Source organism: Puntigrus tetrazona, chromosome 7 (assembly GCF_018831695.1).
Source record: "Puntigrus tetrazona isolate hp1 chromosome 7, ASM1883169v1, whole genome shotgun sequence".
In the NCBI taxonomy this organism is placed as follows: Eukaryota; Metazoa; Chordata; class Actinopteri; order Cypriniformes; family Cyprinidae; genus Puntigrus; species Puntigrus tetrazona.
The window spans coordinates 8,422,998-8,444,188 of NC_056705.1; the positions used below are offsets into that span (position 1 = coordinate 8,422,998).

Genomic DNA, 21,191 nt, shown 5'->3' on the forward strand with positions numbered 1-21,191 from the left:
ATATAACCTTTTAAGAGCTCTGAAATACTGAGATGTTGTGGCAGGCGGCTGGGCTTTGCGACAAAGTGTTCCTGTTTTCAGGAATATTTTAATTTGTAGTCATCTCCTGCAAATAAAGGAAGTAGGAGATGTTTTATGCAAAACCTTACCCATTTTAGTTTGGTCTTGTGTTTGATCCAGTATTATTTTTTGTTTTATTTTTATACTATGATTCAGTAATATTTTTAATTTACATTTATTGTTATATTTGTTTTTATTTTGATTTTAGTATTTTTTAATACTAAATTAATTAAGCTTATTTTATTTTAGTTCCTAAGTTTTTCGTCTAGAATTTATATTTCTATTTTGCTTTATTTTATCTTTAATTCAAGTAATGTGAATGGTATAATTTATTTCAGTTAACGATAACAATAAAAACGTTTATTCAACTTCATAAATGTACAAATTTACATTTTCTAAATTGTAGTTTTTGTTTATATGCTCTCATATATTTATTTATATTTTGAATTGAACTTTTACTATTTTTATTTTTCATTTTAGTTCTTGCTTTTTTAATTTTTAGTATTATTATAATTTTTTTAAATGTTTTTATAAGATTACAAAACTTATTTTTATTTAATTTAAATTTAGTAATTATTTGGTAATTTTAGTACTTTAAATTTAATTTCAGTTAGATGCCGAGGTGATGTTTCTTTTTTGTTTTATTACATTTTTTAAGTGTTTTAAGTCTTTCATCTGATATTTATATTTTTAGCTTTATTTGAGCTAATAAAAATGTGCTTAATACTTTTAGTGAACAAAAACAATTTTTATTACAGTAGTTACTGTTTTTATTTCGATCATATCTAATATTTATGGTAACAATTTACGGTAAAACTTTATTTTACCGTTACATCTATTAGTTGCTTATTAGCATGCATATTACTAGAGAGTTATAATTAAGCACATATTAATGCCTTATTCTACATCCCTAATCTGACTCAATACCTAAACGTAACAACTTAACAGTGTTAACATTTTTAATGTATTAACTAACATGGACAAACAATCAACAATACATTACACTATCTAGTAATCTTTTAATGTTATTTAATAAAAATACAGTGATTCGTTCAGCAATTCGATAATGTCATGTCAACAAACACAGCTTGTGAATTTGATAATGCAATAGTAATAGAAGCATGTAATGAACTGTAATGCATTAGAATTAAATATAGTTGGATATAAAGCAACGTTTGCTTTTGACCCACTTCCTGTTTGTTTACGACTCAAACCGTGATGAAACACAGTCTATACTTAAAACAAAACACAGTGCAGAGCAACACAATCAGAAAATGAGTACGTACTAGATGCTGAATACGTTACGTACACTGTAAAAAAACCCCAATAACATTTACAGTGAAAAACTGGCAGCTGTGGTTGCCAGAATTCTACCGTAAAAAAAAAATACGGTAACAACGTTATGGTTTTACTGTTTTAAGTGAAATAATATAGTTAAATACCGTAATTTCATTAACCGATATAAAGTTAATATACCAACCTACTAAAGTACTGAAATTCAAATTCAAATTTTATTTGTCACATACACATACATACATGGTATGACATGCAGTGAAATGATTTTTACAACCGTCCAGCGTCAGAATAGAAAACAAAATATATATCTATAGAAGAAACAAGAAAGAAAACAATATATATATATATATATATATATATATATATATATATATATATATATATATATATATATATATATATATATATATATATATATATATATATATATATATATATATATATATATATATATATATATATATGATAAACTAATGTGGTTGCCAGAATTCAAAAGGTAAAAAATGAAAAAATGAAATAAGTATAAAATATAAAATATAAAATGAAATCTTTTTTTTACTTTTGAAATGCACGGATAACCACCAACTGCAGGTGGTGATGGGAAAGTCCAAGCAGCTTTTAAACACGAACGTATATAGAAGGCGCTCTGCGTCCATCACACAAACACTAAACACCGGCACGGTGAGACGCAATATTTAACAACATCACATGTAACGTACAACCCTAATGAACATAACTGATAAGAAAAGCTAAGAAGAAGCGTCTAAGAAAAATCAAACTGAATTGGAAATGCAATGCAGGGGATTCTGAGAGCATCAACTTTTACAGGAATTTACCGTTTTTTTTTTTTGTTCATGCAGTGCATTGCACTTACAGACACGTTTGGTTTGTCTCCGTGTTTCGTTCCCGCCGCGTCGGCACGGGGCCAGGGCCTGATAAACGCTCGACTGTTCTGTGTGGCCTAATTTGAACTGTGATATCTCACGCTGGCACGTCCGAATACTGATGTATATTGAAAGGGATTTTCTCTCCTTTCATATCTGGCCTCGGAGGATGCGCTGTCACTGCACTGAAAGGCAGATTATGGTGGTGATCTGTTGAAGGGCATGATGAAACACCGTGACCTTAAAGCTTTATGCTGTTTTGTTTTAGTACCGTTTTAGAGAAAACAGAAGCCGCATTTTCTTTTCCGGCTTACTGCAGTGCGTATCTCCTTTTTATTAATGGGTGTCATTAATAAAACGGTTATCAGGAGTATTTCATCCCTATCAGCGGTACATATTGCCTATTTGTGAAATCTAATTTAAATAATATGGGGGTGGAACGCATTTGCATCCAAATGGTAATTAATTTGCACGGAGTTTGACCCCAAAGCGCTGCTATTAACTGCTTGATCGGCTGAATTAGATTTTGCGAAAGGGTTTATGGAAGACGCTTCAAAAAAACCAAAACTTTTGCTCACCAAGGTTGCGTTTATTTGATTAAAAATGCTGTAAAAATAGTTATGTTTAAAGTAACAGCTTTCTATTTGAATATACTGTGAAATGCAATTTATTCCTGTGATCAAAGCAGAATTTTCAGCATCATTATTCCAGTTTCTTTTAGAAATCATAATAACATGCTTAAGAAACATTTCTGATTATTATTATCAATGTTGCTTCTTATATTTTTAAGCTCAGAATTTTCTTTTACTGTCTTTTTTGATTAATTTAATGCTTCATTGCTAAAAAACAATATATTTATTTATATTATAATATTTATATTATAATATTATATATTTATTTCTAATATAATAATAATAATAACATTTTTGCCTCATTTTAAATATTTAAAAAATTATATGTAATGCATTTTAATGAAATCTAGTTCGATGTAATGCTGCATTTACTTTGAAACACAGTCTACGCTTAAAACCCAAACGCGGATGCATTAACCGAGGCATATTCGCATTTTGATTTATGCCGTTAATGCATCGTGTCGATGACATCATCTGTCCTCTATCAAGGACGCCACGTGGCTTGATTTCTCTTCGTCTGTATCCAAGTCCACGCAATTTGCAATGTGCGTTGAAAGAAATCGATCATCAAAACGAAGCAGCAGCTATTGATCGTCTCTGGGCCTCGTGTCTGAGCCGGCTGATGGGATTAAAGACCTGTCAGCGCATCTCTCAATAAACTCTTTAGAGACATGCCAAAAATGTTGACATTTTTGCCCCGGGTAGGACAGGTAGTTGTTTTTTTTATGTGCTGGTTGGTGCTCGAAGTGTTCTGGCTTATAGCTGAAAGCTTTGGATTGAATCTGGATCGCTGTGTATATATATATATATATATATATATATATATATATATATATATATATATATATATATATGTATATAATGTATGTATATAATGTATGTATATGTGTATATATAATGTATGTTGTTTTACTCATTCTAATGCTTGAGGAAGTTATAAACAACATGGACTTTCCATTTTTTACAAAGTGTCAACATTATTTATTGCCCATTGGTGCTGTTTTGTACGATATAAGAATAATGCTAATATGCTGAAAAAGTACTCGTTATTACACCATCCAATATATGGATGAGTATTTTTATTTATTTATTTTTTCATGGGAAGTGAATGGGTGCCGTCGGAATGATGATTAAAAAAGGATGATAAAAACATCACAGCAATTCGCCACACTCCAGTCCATCAGCCAATGACTTGTGAAGAGAAACGCTGCACTTTGCACGAAACGGTTTCCGTCATTTAAAGCATTTTCAATTTTAAACCATCTTTCAAATAAGTCTACAATCCAGCGAAAACGTCCGTTTTATGTCAATTCAAAATCCGCCCGCATGTTTGTTTAAAACTTTTGGGTTGTCTTTGCTTGTGAATGGAGCTTGATCTGGGCACGTTTCTCTCCTCATTCGGACAAAATCGCTTTGTTATTGTGGATAATGGACCGATTTTGGCCAGAATCGGCTGTTTAAAGTTAAAAATGTCTTGATGGATTTGTTCATTAAAAAAAACACCTTTTCTCTTCACAAGATATTAACTGAAGGACTTATCATCTTTTTTAATCATCATTCCGAAGGCACCCATCCACACTCATTCTGACGGCACCCATTCTCACTCATACTGACGGCACCCATCCGCACTCATTCCGACGGCACCCATCCGCACTCATCCTGACGGCACCCATCCTCACTCATTCTGACGGCACCCATTCTCACTCATTCTGACGGCACCCATCCACACTCATCCTGACGGCACCCATCCACACTCATTCTGACGGCACCCATCCACACTCATTCTGACGGCACCCATCCACACTCATTCTGACGGCACCCATCCACACTCATCCTGACGGCACCCATTCTCACTCATTCTGACGGCACCCATCCACACTCATTCCGACGGCACCCATCCACACTCATTCTGACGGCACCCATCCACACTCTCACCCATCCACACTCATTCCGACGGCACCCATCCACACTCATTCCGACGGCACCCATCCACACTCATTCTGACGGCACCCATCCACACTCATTCCGACGGCACCCATCCACATTCATTCCGACGGCACCCATTCACCACAGAGCATCCGTTGATGTAATATCTCCAGATCTTCTTATTAAGAAAGAAACTCATCTATATCTTGAATGTCTTGAGGGTGACTAAACTTTCAGATCGTTTTCATGTTTGCATGAACTTCCTTCAAGAAGTCTTACTTTTTGAATTTAGAGCATTTCGGCCAAAAAAAATGAATACATTCAGACGGACTGCTCCTTTAAAAACAGGCTGTATAACCGGAATAAATCTTAGTGAATAGTCCGGGGCGCAGATATTCGGGTTAGACCAAGATGACCGGGTGACATAAAAAAAAAACAGTTCTGTAGATCCCGTTGCTTTGAAAATGCACAGAGATTCAACCTTTTGAAGTCTAACGCAGATTTCTAAATAGTGAGCGTGCTGAAGTTTAAGAGAGCCGAGATGATTCTGTCAGATGGCAGCCAGTAAAACTCAAGCATGCATTTCACGAACGCAATCGCTGTCATGTGCGTAAGCGCTCGGATGCTCAGCAGATGTTTTCTTACCTCTCCAGATTCGGAGGAAGCGTCCGACGTCGTGCAGTGTGTACTCTCCTGTTAACCCTAAAGGTCACCTCGAAATCTAAACCTCAAAAAAAGCAGCACACATCTCTTTAAATGTTATTTACGCGACCTGTACGCTACATTGAGAGCCTCCTGGCAGCGATGTGATCAGCTGTGGTTATCATTCACATTTACAGCATTAAAAACAAAACTATCACAGTATTTAATCACATTAGTGCTGTGACGGTGGGGTCATTAGAGTTTAACCTCTTATGCTTTGCTTTTAAAGAGCTGGCACATGAGAGTCCCTTAAACCTGATGTTAAACTTTTAACTTACACAAAGTTTAAATCCCATATACTCACTCTTCACCTCGTGTACCTTTTATTGTTAGTTTGAATGCCCGGGTTTAATAATGTTAGTGTTTCATTTATTGACAAAAGAAATGAAAAATGCACAATCCCGTAAGCCTGATATTAAACGACAAATAACTTACACAAAGTTTAAATGCGTGCATATACAGTAATACAAAAAAAAAGAAAAAAACCCTCCAAAATCACCTCGAATAAATAGTAAAAGTCAATAGGTTTATTGTTAGTTTAATATATATTTACATTGTTTTAATAACGTTATGTGCTTATATATTTATATATTTTAAGACTTTTCCATAAATGTATATTTTAGTCAGTCGTCGGCAACATTTATAATTTCCATCAGGTTTTTAGCTAATATTTACATATTCCAGATTTATTTAGACTCGAATATAGTTGCAGTTTGGTACAATTAAAACATAACATAACATTTGATATACTTTTAATAGAAAATGATTGTCATTTTGTTAAGAATAACTGGTTTTGTTTCAGTTAATTCAGTCATACTTATTTTAACGCTAAACTATTTGTTAGCTAAACTAATTTTCTTAAATTGCTTAAAGTTCTTTCTACTTAATTTTATATTCCAGATTTATTTAAATTAACAAAAAAATGCAAAAAAAAATTACTTTTAGCTAACAATTACAGCATGGTTTAAATGGTTTAAAGAAATGGTTTAAAGAAAGTGTGTGTGTGTCTGTGTGTGTCTGTGTGTGTCTGTGTGTGTCTGTGTGTGTGTCTCTGTGTGTGTGTGTGTGTGTGTCTGTGTGTGTGTGTGTGTGTGTGTGTCTGTGTGTGTGTGTGTGTGTGTGTGTGTCTGTGTGTGTGTGTGTGTGTGTGTGTGTGTGTGTGTGTGTCTCTGTGTGTGTGTGTGTTTGTGTGTGTGTGTGTGTGTGTGTGTGTGTGTGTGTGTGTGTGTGTGTGTGTGTGTGTGTGTGTGTGTGTGTGTGTGTGTGTGTGTGTGTGTGTGTGTCTGTGTGTGTGTGTGTGTGTGTGTGTGTGTGTGTGTGTGTGTGTGTGTGTGTGTGTGTGTGTGTGTGTGTGTGTGTGTGTGTGTGTGTGTGTGTGTCTGTGTGTGTGTGTGTGTGTGTGTGTGTGTGTCTGTGTGTGTGTGTGTCTGTGTCTGTGTGTGTGTGTGTGTGTGTGTGTGTGTGTGTGTGTGTGTGTGTGTGTGTGTGTGTGTGTGTGTGTGTGTGTGTGTGTCTGTGACTGTGTGTCTGTGACTGTGTGTGTGTGTGTGTGTGTGTGTGTGTGTGTGTGTGTGTGTGTGTGTGTGTGTGTGTGTGCGCTCAACTACTGATATCGATCATAGATTGGGTTTTATTTATAGCGTGTCTCGCTCGGATGGCTATTGAGAGAGAGTTAGCCCGCGCTTCCAGTCTCATTAGCTTGGCTGCCATCTATTGATTCACAGTCTCATTCCTTTGGCTCTATGGAGTGAAAAACGTAACGGCCGAATGCTATAAACAGTTGTGCTGTGCTTGATGAGTATGCATTGTTTGCACTTTTCTGTCGAAGCGATCAGTGCGAAGTGTGACGGGGATAGTAGCTTTAAAGACTCATTTGGCAAAAAAAAGGTAATAAACAAAGTTGTTAAAAGTGTGTGTGTGTGTGTGTGTGTAGATAAACGCACATTATGTATATGTAAAGTACAAGCTAAATATATGTTGTAAATATCCAGTGTTTTATGGATGCACCGAAATTTTAATTCTGGACCGAAAATGCTTTGTAATGATTATTTATTATTTTATTAAATAATATAAAGTAAATTTGTAAGACTTTTTGTTCCTTTTATAATTTCTTTTCTTATAATATATTTAAATTAAGTGATTTTTCTTAAGCTTATTTTATTTCTGTTAGTTGCCAAGGCAACTTTTCTATTTTTTTTCAAATGCAAATATTTATATTTGCATTCAGAAAAAAATGTTTATATTTGTCACAAATATATTTAGCACTTATTAATGCATAAATACTTAATACTTAACTGTTTCATTGTTTGTAGCAATCTAACATTTGTTTAAAATAAGTGATTACGCATTTTATTATTATTATTATTATTTTAATATATAATAATTATACATTAAATAATTTTCTAGAATAATTTAATATTATTTATATATTAATATAAAAGGTTTTTTTTTAAATCATTAAATAAATAGCTAATTTATTTTTATTTATCATTTAAACCCAAGGAAACGTGCGTCTTGTGGATGCCGTTTCACACCAAGCTGTCGTGTTTAACCTGAAAAGGTGCAGCCTTCGGTTTTAGCTCGTTTTCTGTCGAATGTCAGTCTCAAGACCGATCTCCAGCGAGTGTATTTCTGTGCGAAGCTGCTTTTGAACGTGTGCTAAATAATGGCTCAGACCTCAAGTGACTAATTTTGTTGCCATCTGTGCGCGGTTGTTTATCAGCGCAGCCATAAACTGCCGCAGATGCCATTATAAAGCCGTTGAAACGCTGTCGCTCGCGAGGAAGAAAGTCTTTAATATCCAGAACAAGCTTCCGGATTGACCGAATAGATGATCCCGCGGCTTAATGAGCCTCGAAACGGCATTGTGGAAGAGTAAATATGACAATGCGCGCTCGGTTTATTATTTTTCACACTATTAATGCCAAGGTTATGTGTCAGACAGACACTCTGATGCTTACGATGTGATTTAAATTATTTGTGTTGAAATAAAATGAACAGGTCGGGCAGTTTAATGCTTTCTTTAGTGCCTTTTTTTATCTTAACAGTCCCTGTTGGGGTGTGATAAATGCCCTAGCTGTACAAAGGATTATGGAAAGCGTAGTTTACTCATAGAAACCTGTCGCTTTGTAAACAAGTAGTGCTGTTTTTCTAATTTTGTGTAATTTTTTATTATTAAGAATAGCAACTATGTATTTAAACCATATATAATATCATATATATATATATATATATATATATATATATATATATATATATATATATATATATATATATATATTATATATTTATTTATATATATATATATATATTATATATATATTTATTATATATATATATATATATATTTTATTTATATATATATATATATTATATATTATATATATTTTTATATATATATATATATATATATATATATATATATATATATATATATATATTCTAATTTTTATGAAATAAAACACATACATAATATGCTTACAACTATTAAATAAAAATGTATTTAAATATATAAATTGTATATTTATTGTATAAAATAATACACTGTGTGTTTATTTAATTTTTGTTAAATATATAAAAAGCATAAACTTATATTTAAAAAATCTAACATATACAATTATTTATATATTGTGATATGTAAATTAAAATTATGTAATAAATGTAATACATAAACCGAATTTATATATTAGAATTCTTCAAATATTTTTCTTGTCCTATTATTTATTTGTTTATTTACGGATGGTGGGAAAAGTAATTCAGTTGCTCAGACCTTTTTAAAAAGTTTTAGGTATTAATCTTTAATTACCATCTCCAATATGCGAAGTCTGGTTTAGCAGATTAAAATGGATCCTTATGAAAATACGATGGCTTTTGACTGCAGCAGGGATTTTGTTTGTTACAGTAAGGGAAGTAAATGAAGTCTTTGACAGTGACCCAAAGGAGGCAGGACTTTCTCAGAAGACCACTTGTCCTCAGAACACACTGCTCGCCTAAAGTTCAGCCATTTATCTTGTTAAGAGGCAGTTTGTCTCTGTTGTTTCACAATGCGACTCCCCGTGCTCCAGTTGTGCTCGAGGACGGTCGGGAAAAAGCGGGGAGATTTTCCTTTCGGGCAAGCGGTCACAGAAAACAGCCGGTGTTTCTGTCACATGTGTCATGCAAATTTATCTTTTACTCACCCTCGTACCATTAAATCATATTCTGATCCTCTCTTTTTCATACTTTGAACTCGGATGCTGACGGTCATTGCATAAAAGGACAAAAACATAGCACGAAGATATCAGTTATAGCTATAATGGAGGTCACATGGAGTTCAATAAATATATATTTCAGCTTGATTCTCACAAAAAACGTTGTCAATTGACTTTAAGGACTAGTTTTCAATCAATAACAATCAATTAATTATAATTTAGGTTTTTTTAATAATATATTTTATATTTAACCTTAAATATAATACTAATATATTTTTATATAATATTTTATATCCTATACAGTTAAGTCTTTATATAATATTTTACATTTTTCATTTGCATTTTGATTTCATTTTACTTTTGAGATAAAAATAAATAACTAATCTCAAAAATCATGTTTTTAGTAATTCCAAAATAACCGCAGTTGCACTGAAATAAAAGTATTTTTTTTGGTTATTTATTTTAGCTATAATAACCCTGGTTTACGCTGCTATTTTTCTTTTTTGACCGTATATGTGACCCCTCGCTTTATTTCACGCTTCCCTTTTAAAAAGCATTACCATCTGTCGTCATGTAAAACATGTTTCCGAAGGCTTTTTTATGGCGTTTTTCACCTGCTTGTGAACCACACCGTCACAAAACGGGCTTTTAATGTGTTTGTTGGGTGGTTTGTCGCCCGCACCCGTTCTCCGCTGACCCCCTTGGATCCTCCCGCAGGTACATCCGAGCGGATCAGAAGCTGAACGCCAGCATCTCGAGCAGCGGCTGCAGCGATCAGCCGGATCAGCGGGTGGTGTTCGTGGAGCACGTGGTGGTGCGCGTCCTCATCGTCCACCCGCGCCGAGGAGACCTGGACATCAGCCTCGTGTCGCCCTCCGGGACGCGCTCGCAGCTGCTGGCTCAGAGGTGAGCTTTACGGCTTCACCGTTTCGGCTTCCTATTGTCTGGATAGTGGAAATAATAAAAGGTCAGCTCGTCGCAATAGAGGGGTTTCTTTAAACCCATATCTGCTCGTATGAATTTTACAAAAGCTCTTCAGAGAAATGCATTGAAGAAAATATTGTAGATGCTGTATGCACCTCACAGCATATAATTTATTATTAATTGAAGGCATAGTTCACCCAAAAAAGAAAATTCTGTCATCATTTACTCACACTCAAGCAGTTCGTAACCCTGCTGTTTTGGTCAGTATTGACTTCCGTAGTGTTTTAAACTTTAAACTAGTGTTTTAAACGCATCTTACAATCTGAAAGTGTATTTTACAATAGAAGCGCAGGAAGTCCAAGCCCTGAGACGCTAATCTCTTGTACCTATGCATTTGAATGACACTTGGACGCTAAATAGATCACGGATCTGGAAAGTTCCTGTTCTGGACTAAAGTCCTGTTCTGCATTTGCATGCTTTTGTTTTAATGGTCTCCGCCTCTATGAGCTCCTCCCCCTTGAAACGTACAAACTTCGCCGTGCTAGGTTTTAATTCGATTTTGTTTTCTTGGAGATTGCTCGGCGATCTTCTTAAAGACTTCTTGCAGCCACGAAATAAAACGAAGTCCCGCTTTACCAAGAATCTCCCGGTCTCTTCTCAAAAAGAAGCTAAAAAAACGTTTCCAGCACTTCTTTGGAAGTCAATGTTGACCAAAACGGCGGGGTTGCAAACGTTCTTCAGGATGTCTACATTTGAGTCCGGCGGAACGAAGACGTTCAAGCAGGTTTGGTTGAATCCGGTTGAAGGCGGTTAGTGATGAACAATAATTGAAATCCAAACGGGCAAAGACTAGACTTGGCTTAAACTGATTTGACTACACTCGCAACATTAATACACCACAAAACAACTATGAAGCACGGCTGCTTTTGCAAAACAATGAGGATCATGTGACACGAACGAACCTTATTTTCTTTATCCAGCTGCTTGGTTATGGCTGTTGGGTCGTTCTGTTGGGTTATTTTTCCACTGCTGGATAGTTTTTGTGTAACCCAGCTCGAGTCCTCAACGCTGCAGACTTCTCAAGGCGAAAATAAGGTTCGTGTTCATTTCCCCGAGTCTTTCGTTGTACCGTAAATTATTTTATTTCATGCAACGTGACATACAGACGAGATGTCAGTCAGTGAAATGCTCCAATTGAATTTCCTAAATTGCTTAACATGAACTGACTTCATTTGTGATAATACTGCTTGTAATTAATCTGCATTTTGAAATATTTCTCAAAACTCAGCAGTCTGACTGTTTCTGTTAAAAAGATCAACAGGGAACCTTTTAATACAGTAATTCATAAGAGTTAAATGCATGTAAAGTTGAAAACTATGCTGCATAATTCAATTTGTCTTCTATTTTTGCCCATGGGTGTTTTCACTTATTAATGTTAGTTGTCTCTATTAATTTCTTTTTTCTTCCTTTTTAAGCCAGATATAGTAATATTCAATCCATATTTGAGTTAATTAAATCAACCCAGCATGCTGGGTCAAACATTTAACCCAACTGGACGGGTTAAAATAACCCAGTGCTTACCAAAATGACCCAAATTTTAACACGATTTGACACAACGACTAGGACAACCAATCAGAACCAATCAAGAACAAGGGAACCAATGGCGAAGAGACATGAGGTCGAGGGAAGCATGAGAAGACGAAACAGAATCCCAAAATCCCAAACCCCATTCATTTTTGGCTGAACTATTTCTTAAAAAAATATATTAAAATGTTATTTTTAATTAAGTGTTTTTAATATATAAAAATATAATATAATATGGCTATATAAAAACAATGCAATAAATAAAAGTACATTAAAGAGAGTAATTAGAGTGGAATAGAAAAGATGGGTGGATAGATAAATTAAAAAGTAATAAAAAAAGATACAAATAAACTAAGCAATATGCAAATTAAACACGTTTTTAAGTATTCAGGTACATAAATTGAATAATCGGATGTCAAATAACCCCCCAAAGAATAAATGTTGATATAATGATTGTGCAATATCACGCTCGGGTTGCCTTTTATTGTTCTTTTAACCTTTTTAGAGCTCGACAGATGTGTTCCCCTTGAGCTGTGTGAGGATTTCTGTGCCGCAAAACAGATCAAAGTTTGTGTTTTGAGTCTCTTCCGTACTTTCAGGTTACCCGAACTTAAAGTTCCTCGTGCTAACGCATGCACACTGGCGCGGTAATGCGCCGCTCTTACTGTAGTGTATTCTGCAGGGGTCCGAGGAGCTGACGGGGGTCTGATCTGGCTGCTCTGCTTCCTGTCAGACCGGAAGCTTCTTGCTGTCGATCACGCAGCGGTTTGATATCCTCTCTGTTGGTCCTGACGCGCCGCTCTTTCCAAAATCTCTCTCCTCTCGGCTTCAGCGCGGTTTAGTATTCTCTCAGCGGTTTATCCCGCGCGGTTATGAGCGCTGAGAGATCCCGAGCGTCGTTCTCATAACCCTCATGAATAAAACTCTCCGCTGCTTCTGCTTCAGCACCCAGATCATACACAGCACCAGAGATGAGTATCATACACAATGCTATCAATAAGATTAAATATATTTAAAATAACTTATAGGATAGTAGTATAAGGCAACAGCCAATAATAAATGCGTCTGAATAATTGTTTTTATTCATTATTACTAAATCTTATGTAGTTTTACTAAAAACGGCACCACTAGAATATATGCGGTATTTTTGACTACAGCATAAAAAAATTCATAAATGAATAAATTGTCTAAATTGTATTTGCATTTTTTTATTATATTATTATTTTAAATAATATTTATGGCCCCTCTGACATTTATGGAAAAAATATCTATGTATATGTTACATCATAAAATTTATATGTTCCTGTAAACGTCGTAAAATTAAAATAAAGTTAATTTTTAAAAAATTATAAAATAAAATAATATATAATATATATATATATATATATATATTAATATATATATTAAATAATTAATATATTATATTAAATAATATATATATATATATATATATATATATATATATATATATATAGTAGTTTTTCTTTTTGTAGTCAAACAGCTCCTATTTAGGAAATTTGCCACTAAATGCCACTAAAATCAAATATAATTATATAATTATAATTGTACACTACTTGTAAAAGGCATCAAAATAAAAACAAAAAAATTTTTTAAATTATGTTTTTTTTTTCTTTGCTCCTTAGGATATTACTCATATTTTATTGGGGAGAAGGAATGTCATTTTTAAATGGGTAAATAAAATAAAATATATAAAATAATAAATTTTGACATAAGTCTGCAAAATAAAATCTGGGGGAAAAAAAAGTTCGGAATACTTTCGATACACAGCATTTTAATTAATTTATTAAAAAAGTCATAGTTTCGTTCATAGTTTACAGGGTGTCTATTGAACTACTGAATGAAACCGTGTCTTTTCAAACATCAAATGCCGAAAATGTTTGGCCGTACCTAAATGCCTCAGCCATCTTTTCTGTCTGTAACAATGTTCGTCAGTCTCGTCTGTCTACGTGAACGTCCCTCCATTCTCACGTCTCCACAGAAAGCTTATTGTTTTGACGTTCCCCGTCTTATTTACCGCACGGTTAGATGGAAGAGCTGTCAGAATCCGCCCCTGCACAAACATCTCCCACCGTGCGTCTGCTTTTCTGATAACAGACATGACAGCCTAATGGGGCTTCCCGCGTTCGGAGAGCATTTATTAACGGCCACCGGTCGCAATGCTCTCTCACCCCGATGTAGAGTCATCCTCACGATGCCAGGAAAAACATTTGCCTTGAATTATGAAGAGGGCCGCTGTGGTCGGGACCTCCCTTCAGCTCATTTATGCGGCACGCATGCTTCTAAGGCGCTCGCGTTTAGCATTTAGCGCATTTAGCCTCGTTGCGCGGATGGAGGTCATGCTCCAAACGCCATCCAAGTCTGCATTTTTGCTGATGCCTGACGCTTGGAGAGAGTTCACGCTGCTCGTAAATAGCAATAAGAGTCGCAGATGACTGGTTTGGTTCTGTTAATGCCTCTTAAATGCTCTGCGACTCCTAAGCGCTTTTCGGAAGACGTAACTCAGGCTAACTTTAACAAAGAAAATTTCCCTCACCCTCAAGGTGTATATGACCTGTCTTCTTTCAGATGAATGCAATTGGAGTTATATCTACAACTGAAGTGACGCTTTACAATAAGATTTGTCATTTGTTAACATTAGTTAATGTAGTAGCTAACGTGAACGCAGAATGAAAAATGTTTTATTACAATTTTCGTTAATGTTAGTTCATAAAAATACATTGTTCGTGTTTTTTTTGTTCATTGTTCATGCATTCAAGGGGTCATATGATGCTAAAAATTATGATTTTGTATTGCAATGCGGTCTAAGGTGCAAAAAACACAATATTTTGCACATACTGTACATTATTGATTGTGTACTTTGATACAACCGGTGTTGTTAAAAGCTCTATATAAATAAAAATGATTGATTGATTGATTGGTCGATTCTCCTCTAAACCCCGCCTTCCAGAAACAGATCGATTTTTACAAAGCTAATTGTTTTAAAAAAGCGAGGTGTGCTCTGATTGGCCGGTTATTTCCCGGGGTGAAGAGAACATAACAGAGCAAACGAATGCACTGCAGATATTGTTAAAGTTCAATCATTTTAGTGCACGTTTAGACTGAATCCTGACTGACGGAGGAGGAGTTGGGGGTGGAGGAGGGTAATTGGCTATTGAGCAATCCCGAAAACCGCTGATAATACTGAAGGACCATATATATGGATGCTTAGATAGCTGTCGTGTTCCTATAGGTAGATGGGTATCAGCTGAAGCAAGCTTGACTATCTTGACCTGCCAGACCTAATGCCACGTTTTATGTCTGCATTTGTGATCGGAGAAACGACAAACAACAAGCCCCACCCTGCACTGCTCAAAACTCGTGTTTGAATGGCAAATTAAATTCTTTCAATAAGAAAACGTAACCTACTTAAAGGTTGTGAGTCAGAAGCTCCAGACTGTCCTTGCAGAGGTAGAATTGCCTCACTTTATAGTCTCTGTGCACAGCCAGTATAGACTAGTCTCCTGTAAATGGGCTTTAACGTGTTGAACTGTTGTGGAACAGTGTTGTAAATACAGCTTAATCGCTGATTTCAAAGCACAAAGAAAGCAGTTTGACTTTCACAATGAAATGCAGCGTCTCCAGAACATGGCGCCCGCAGCAACGCTACAGAGAGAAAAATAGCTCCGCCTACTTTCTTTGCTTAAAAACACTTGGAGAGTGTTATGAAAATAAACACTGTGATGTAGAGAATTGGGGGGTGGGTTAAAACGAGACGTTTAAAACAGCTTGTATCACTACAAAGAGAAATCAAATCAACTAATAACATACAACTTGTGATGTTAATAATGCATTAGTTAATGATGAAATTAACGTTATTGTTCACGTGAACAAGTATTGTTCATGCTTGGTTACTAATGAACTAAAGAAAAGTCTTACCAGAAATGTCCAAGTGTTATAATGGCAGTGAATGGAGATTCTGAAGCAAAATAAAGTGCTTAAATCCATCATGAAATTCTGGGGGATTATTAAAGGCTTCTTTAAGGGAATTGATGTGCCTCCGTGAGCATAATATCCATATTTGAAGCTTCATTAACCATAATTTCTATCTTTGCTAACTGTTGTATGCGGGTTCAAGAGAGAGTGGAACTTTAACATTATATTATAACGTTATATTGACTATATAGTCACGGTTAGCCCACAGACAGGGCTCCGTCTACATCAGTATTAAGCCAGAATTCAATTAGGGCATTTTAAGGAATTTTTATTTTTTTACTGGCATAATAAAGGCATGGACATGTTTTAAGATCCGTCAGTGGCAGGTTCTTTTAGTTTAGGACTAGGCTCAAGCCTTGTCTGTGAAAACGGGGGATACAGAAATAATCTCAAGTGGAAACTGTTATGCAATTATTATAATTACATACTATGCATGTAATTATTTGTTATTACTCTTTTATTGTTTATACACAATGATTTGGTGTAGTTTGTTGTAAAGGTTCAAGTCTATTTGCATCAGAGTCCTTAGGAAAATGAGCATTTTGTAATGCATATGTAAATATGAGTTACGTACATATGGCTCTGTTGTTTGCGTCTTTCTCATTTTATTCCTTATTGAATATCACTTTAGTTTGCTGCTAAAGTTTCACTCTTTTGTTTGCACTTTAGTTTATTTCATCCATTATTCAGATCTTTCTGAGGGATCTTCGCCGCAGTGTATATTTTCCTTACACTCTGAAACGCTGAGCTCCGTTCCCTCTTTCTTGCAGACTGTTTGATAACTCCAACGAGGGCTTCAGGAACTGGGAGTTCATGACGGTTCACTGCTGGGGTGAGAGAGCGGAGGGCACGTGGACGCTGGAGGTTTCAGACTCGCCGTCTCAGCTGCGTAACCCTGAGGTGTTGGGTGAGCGTCAGACAACCTAAAACCAGTGTGCTGTGAAGCCAGTCCAAACACAGCCTCATCCCAAATCTCCTGACTCTATTCCCAAATTTGGAGCCTAATTCTTGTATCGTTTACATACCTGCTTTTTTGCTAATATGTTTTTTTAATATTTCCTTTTAATGATTAATTTATTACGCTTTAATTTTTTTCATTTTATTATTTTTAATTTAATTCTATTTTATTTTAGAAAAAAAAATATATATATATATATATATATATATATATATATATATATATATATATATATATATATATATATATATATATATATATATATATATATATATGGATATATATATATATATATGGATATATATATATATATATGGATATATATATATATATATGGATATATATATATATATATATATATATATATATATATATATATATATATATATATATATATATATATATATATATATATATATATATATATATATATATATATATATATATATATATATATATATATATATATATATATATATATATATATATGGATATATATATATATGGATATATATATATATATATATATATATATATATATATATATATATATATATATATATATATTATATATATATCTTATATATATATTTTTATATATATATTTATCATTATATTTTGCTATATTTTATCTTTCATTTCTATTTTTATATATTTATATATATACACTTTTAATTTAATTCAAAAGTATTTTATATAATAGTATCTTATCTTATTTTTCATATATCATTTAATTTTATTTTGTGTAGTTTTTAATAGAATGTATTTCATTAATTATTTATTATAATTTTGGAAATCACTATTATATATCTCAGTAACCTTTTACTTTATAGCGGTATGTTTTGTAAATATATATGAACCAATAAAATGGATTTCATATATATATATATATATATATGTGTTTTATATAAATCTGCATCCTAATCAATATATGAATTCTATATATAAACCCAAACAGATTTCTTTATATTATTGGCTTATATATTTATATATATGTTTATGATCATCGGGTGTGATGAATTATATTTTTGTTAAATGAGCTCATGGCTATATCCTCTCCTGCTCTCTGTTCTCTATCAGGTATATATGAATATATATATATATATATTCATATATCCATATATATATATCCATATATATATATATATCCATATCCATATATATATATTCATATATATATATATATATATATATATCCATATATATCCATATATCCATATATATCCATATATATATATCCATATATATATATATATATCATATATATATATATATATATATGGATATATATATATATATATATATATGGATATATATATATATATATATATATATGGATATATATGGATATATGGATATATATATATATATATATATATATATATATATATATATATATATATATATATATATATATATATATATATATATATATATATATATATATATGATATATATATATGGATATATGGATATATATATATATGGATATATATATATGAATATATGGATATATATATATATATATGGATATATATATATGGATATATGGGATATATATGGATATATATATATATATATATATATATATATATATATATATATATATATATATATATATGGATATATATATATATATATATGGATATATATATATATATATGAATATATATATATATATATGGATATATATATATATATATGGACATATATATATATATATATATGAATATATATATATATATATATATATATATATATATATGGATATATGGATATATATATATATGGATATATGAATATATATATATGGATATATGATATATATATATATGATATATGATATATATATATATGGATATATATATATGGAGATATATATATATATATATATATATATATATATATATATATATATATATATATATATATATATATATATGGATATATATGGATATAGATATATAGATTAGTATTTTTATTAGTATTATATTTTTATATTTCTATAATAATATTATTTTTTATTATTATTATTATTTTATTATTATAATATTTTTTTTTATATTTTTGCTCATTATATTTTGCTCATTTTATCTTTCATTTCTATTTTTATTTTAATACACTTTTAATTTAATTCAAAAGTATTTTAATAGTATCTTATCTTATTTTTTCATATATCATTTAATTTTATTTTGTGTAGTTTTTAATAGAATGTATTTCATTAATTAATTTTTTTTAAATTTTGGAAATCACTTTGGCTCTCAGTAACCTTTTACTTTTAGCGGTATGTTTTGTAAAGAACGAACCAATAAAACATTTCACATATTACATAGGCTGTGTTTTCTAAATCTGCATCCTAATCAAAGTGAATTCTCATAAGCAAACCCAAACAGATTTCTTTGTTTTTGGCTTATTTGGCGTTGTTTGCGATCATCGGGTGTGATGAATTATATTTTTGTTAAATGAGCTCATGGCTTGCTCTCCTGCTCTCTGTTCTCTGTCAGGTAAACTGAAGGAGTGGACGCTGGTCCTTCACGGCACGGCTGAGCACCCCTACCAATCCCAGACTTCCCAGCACTCGCGCTCCAGGATGCTGGAGGTTCCCACAGCAGGCAAGGAGCTGAAAAACCCAGCCCCTGAGCATGAAGAGGAGGAGGAGGAGGAGGAGGAGGAGGAATATAATGGTACTCGCAGTAATACCTAGACAAGTTCAGAAGTTTGGGGAGAATTTTAAATTTTTTTTAATCGTGTGCTCACCAAGCCTGCATATATTTGATTCAAAAATCCAGTAAAAATAAAAACAAACAAATATTATTACAATTTGAATATATATATATATATATATATATATATATATATATATATATATATATATATATATATATATATATATATATATAGACATGTATTTATTTATTATTTTCTTTGTTTATTATTTTAATTTCCTGTCATGCAAAGGTAATTTTCATTGTGCTGCTTGATTGTTTTTGTGTAAACATAATTTCTTTTATATAAATATAAAAGTTTTCTAACAGTTAACTTTACTTTTGATCAATTTAATGCATCCTTGCTTACTGAAAATGCTTATTTAATTAAAATCTAAATCAAAACCCCAAACTTCTGAATGATAGCAGCTATATATATATATATATATATATATATATATATATATATATATATATATAAACATTCATTTTAAAAATGCAGTTAAATATGGAAAAACATGGACGAGGGGCAATATTGGTTTAAAAAAAAAAATCATGTACAAAAAAATACAAGCCAAACAAATATGACTTCATAAAAACATAATTTTTTTGCTCCAGTACTAAGGCAGTAGCATATATTTTTGATATGATAATATTACTATGCATCATATATAAATTGTTGCTTGCTGATAGTGTGAGATTAATAATATCCTGGCAATAAATGACATAAACATAAACATACACGAGATATGCATTACTTTCAACAAAAATGTCAACATAATTTCTTTGCTTTAAATGCGCCTTTGTCATCTGTGATAAAATGAATTATTCCTAGTCTAGAAATGATCCTCTACGTGAGATTTATTGTTCTAATAAAGCTGGCACTGCATGCTGGGACTATCGTTGACTCCGGGGGCGCTTGCTTCTAAAGTCGCTCTGAGTAAAAGCGTCCGTTAAACGACTGAATGTATTATTATCTTTCAGGTCCGTGTCATCCTGAGTGTGGAGATCAGGGCTGCGACGGGCCGGACGCCGATCACTGTCTCAACTGTGTTCACTTCAGTCTGGGCAGCCTCAAGACCGGCAGGTACACAGAGCACCTGGAAACACAGGAATTCTATCTGAAGAGAGAAATGGAAATTCGAGAATTTTCTAGGAACACTAGGATTATTGTAGTTAACTAAGACTATGATAATAATTAAAAAAAATGACTTGCAGTAAAATATTAAATTAAATAATATTAAATTAATTCAATTAAATTCAGTTCATTCGGTACTAAAATAACTTCAATGCAGTCATTTTTAAAAATAGCAAAAATTACAAAAGCTTTATAATAA

The 21,191-nt window shown here is 32.5% G+C and overlaps 1 protein-coding gene across 1 annotated transcript in view; it reads left to right on the plus strand.

Moving 5' to 3' along the window:
* Positions 1 to 21,191, plus strand: part of pcsk6 (proprotein convertase subtilisin/kexin type 6) — a 64,443-nt gene that overhangs the window by 27,766 nt on the left and 15,486 nt on the right. The window contains exons 12-15 of the mRNA XM_043243761.1: positions 10,408 to 10,596; positions 16,962 to 17,098; positions 19,654 to 19,833; positions 20,839 to 20,941. Coding sequence (XP_043099696.1) covers positions 10,408 to 10,596; positions 16,962 to 17,098; positions 19,654 to 19,833; positions 20,839 to 20,941 — 609 coding nt within the window. The remainder of the gene's footprint in view (positions 1 to 10,407; positions 10,597 to 16,961; positions 17,099 to 19,653; positions 19,834 to 20,838; positions 20,942 to 21,191) is intronic.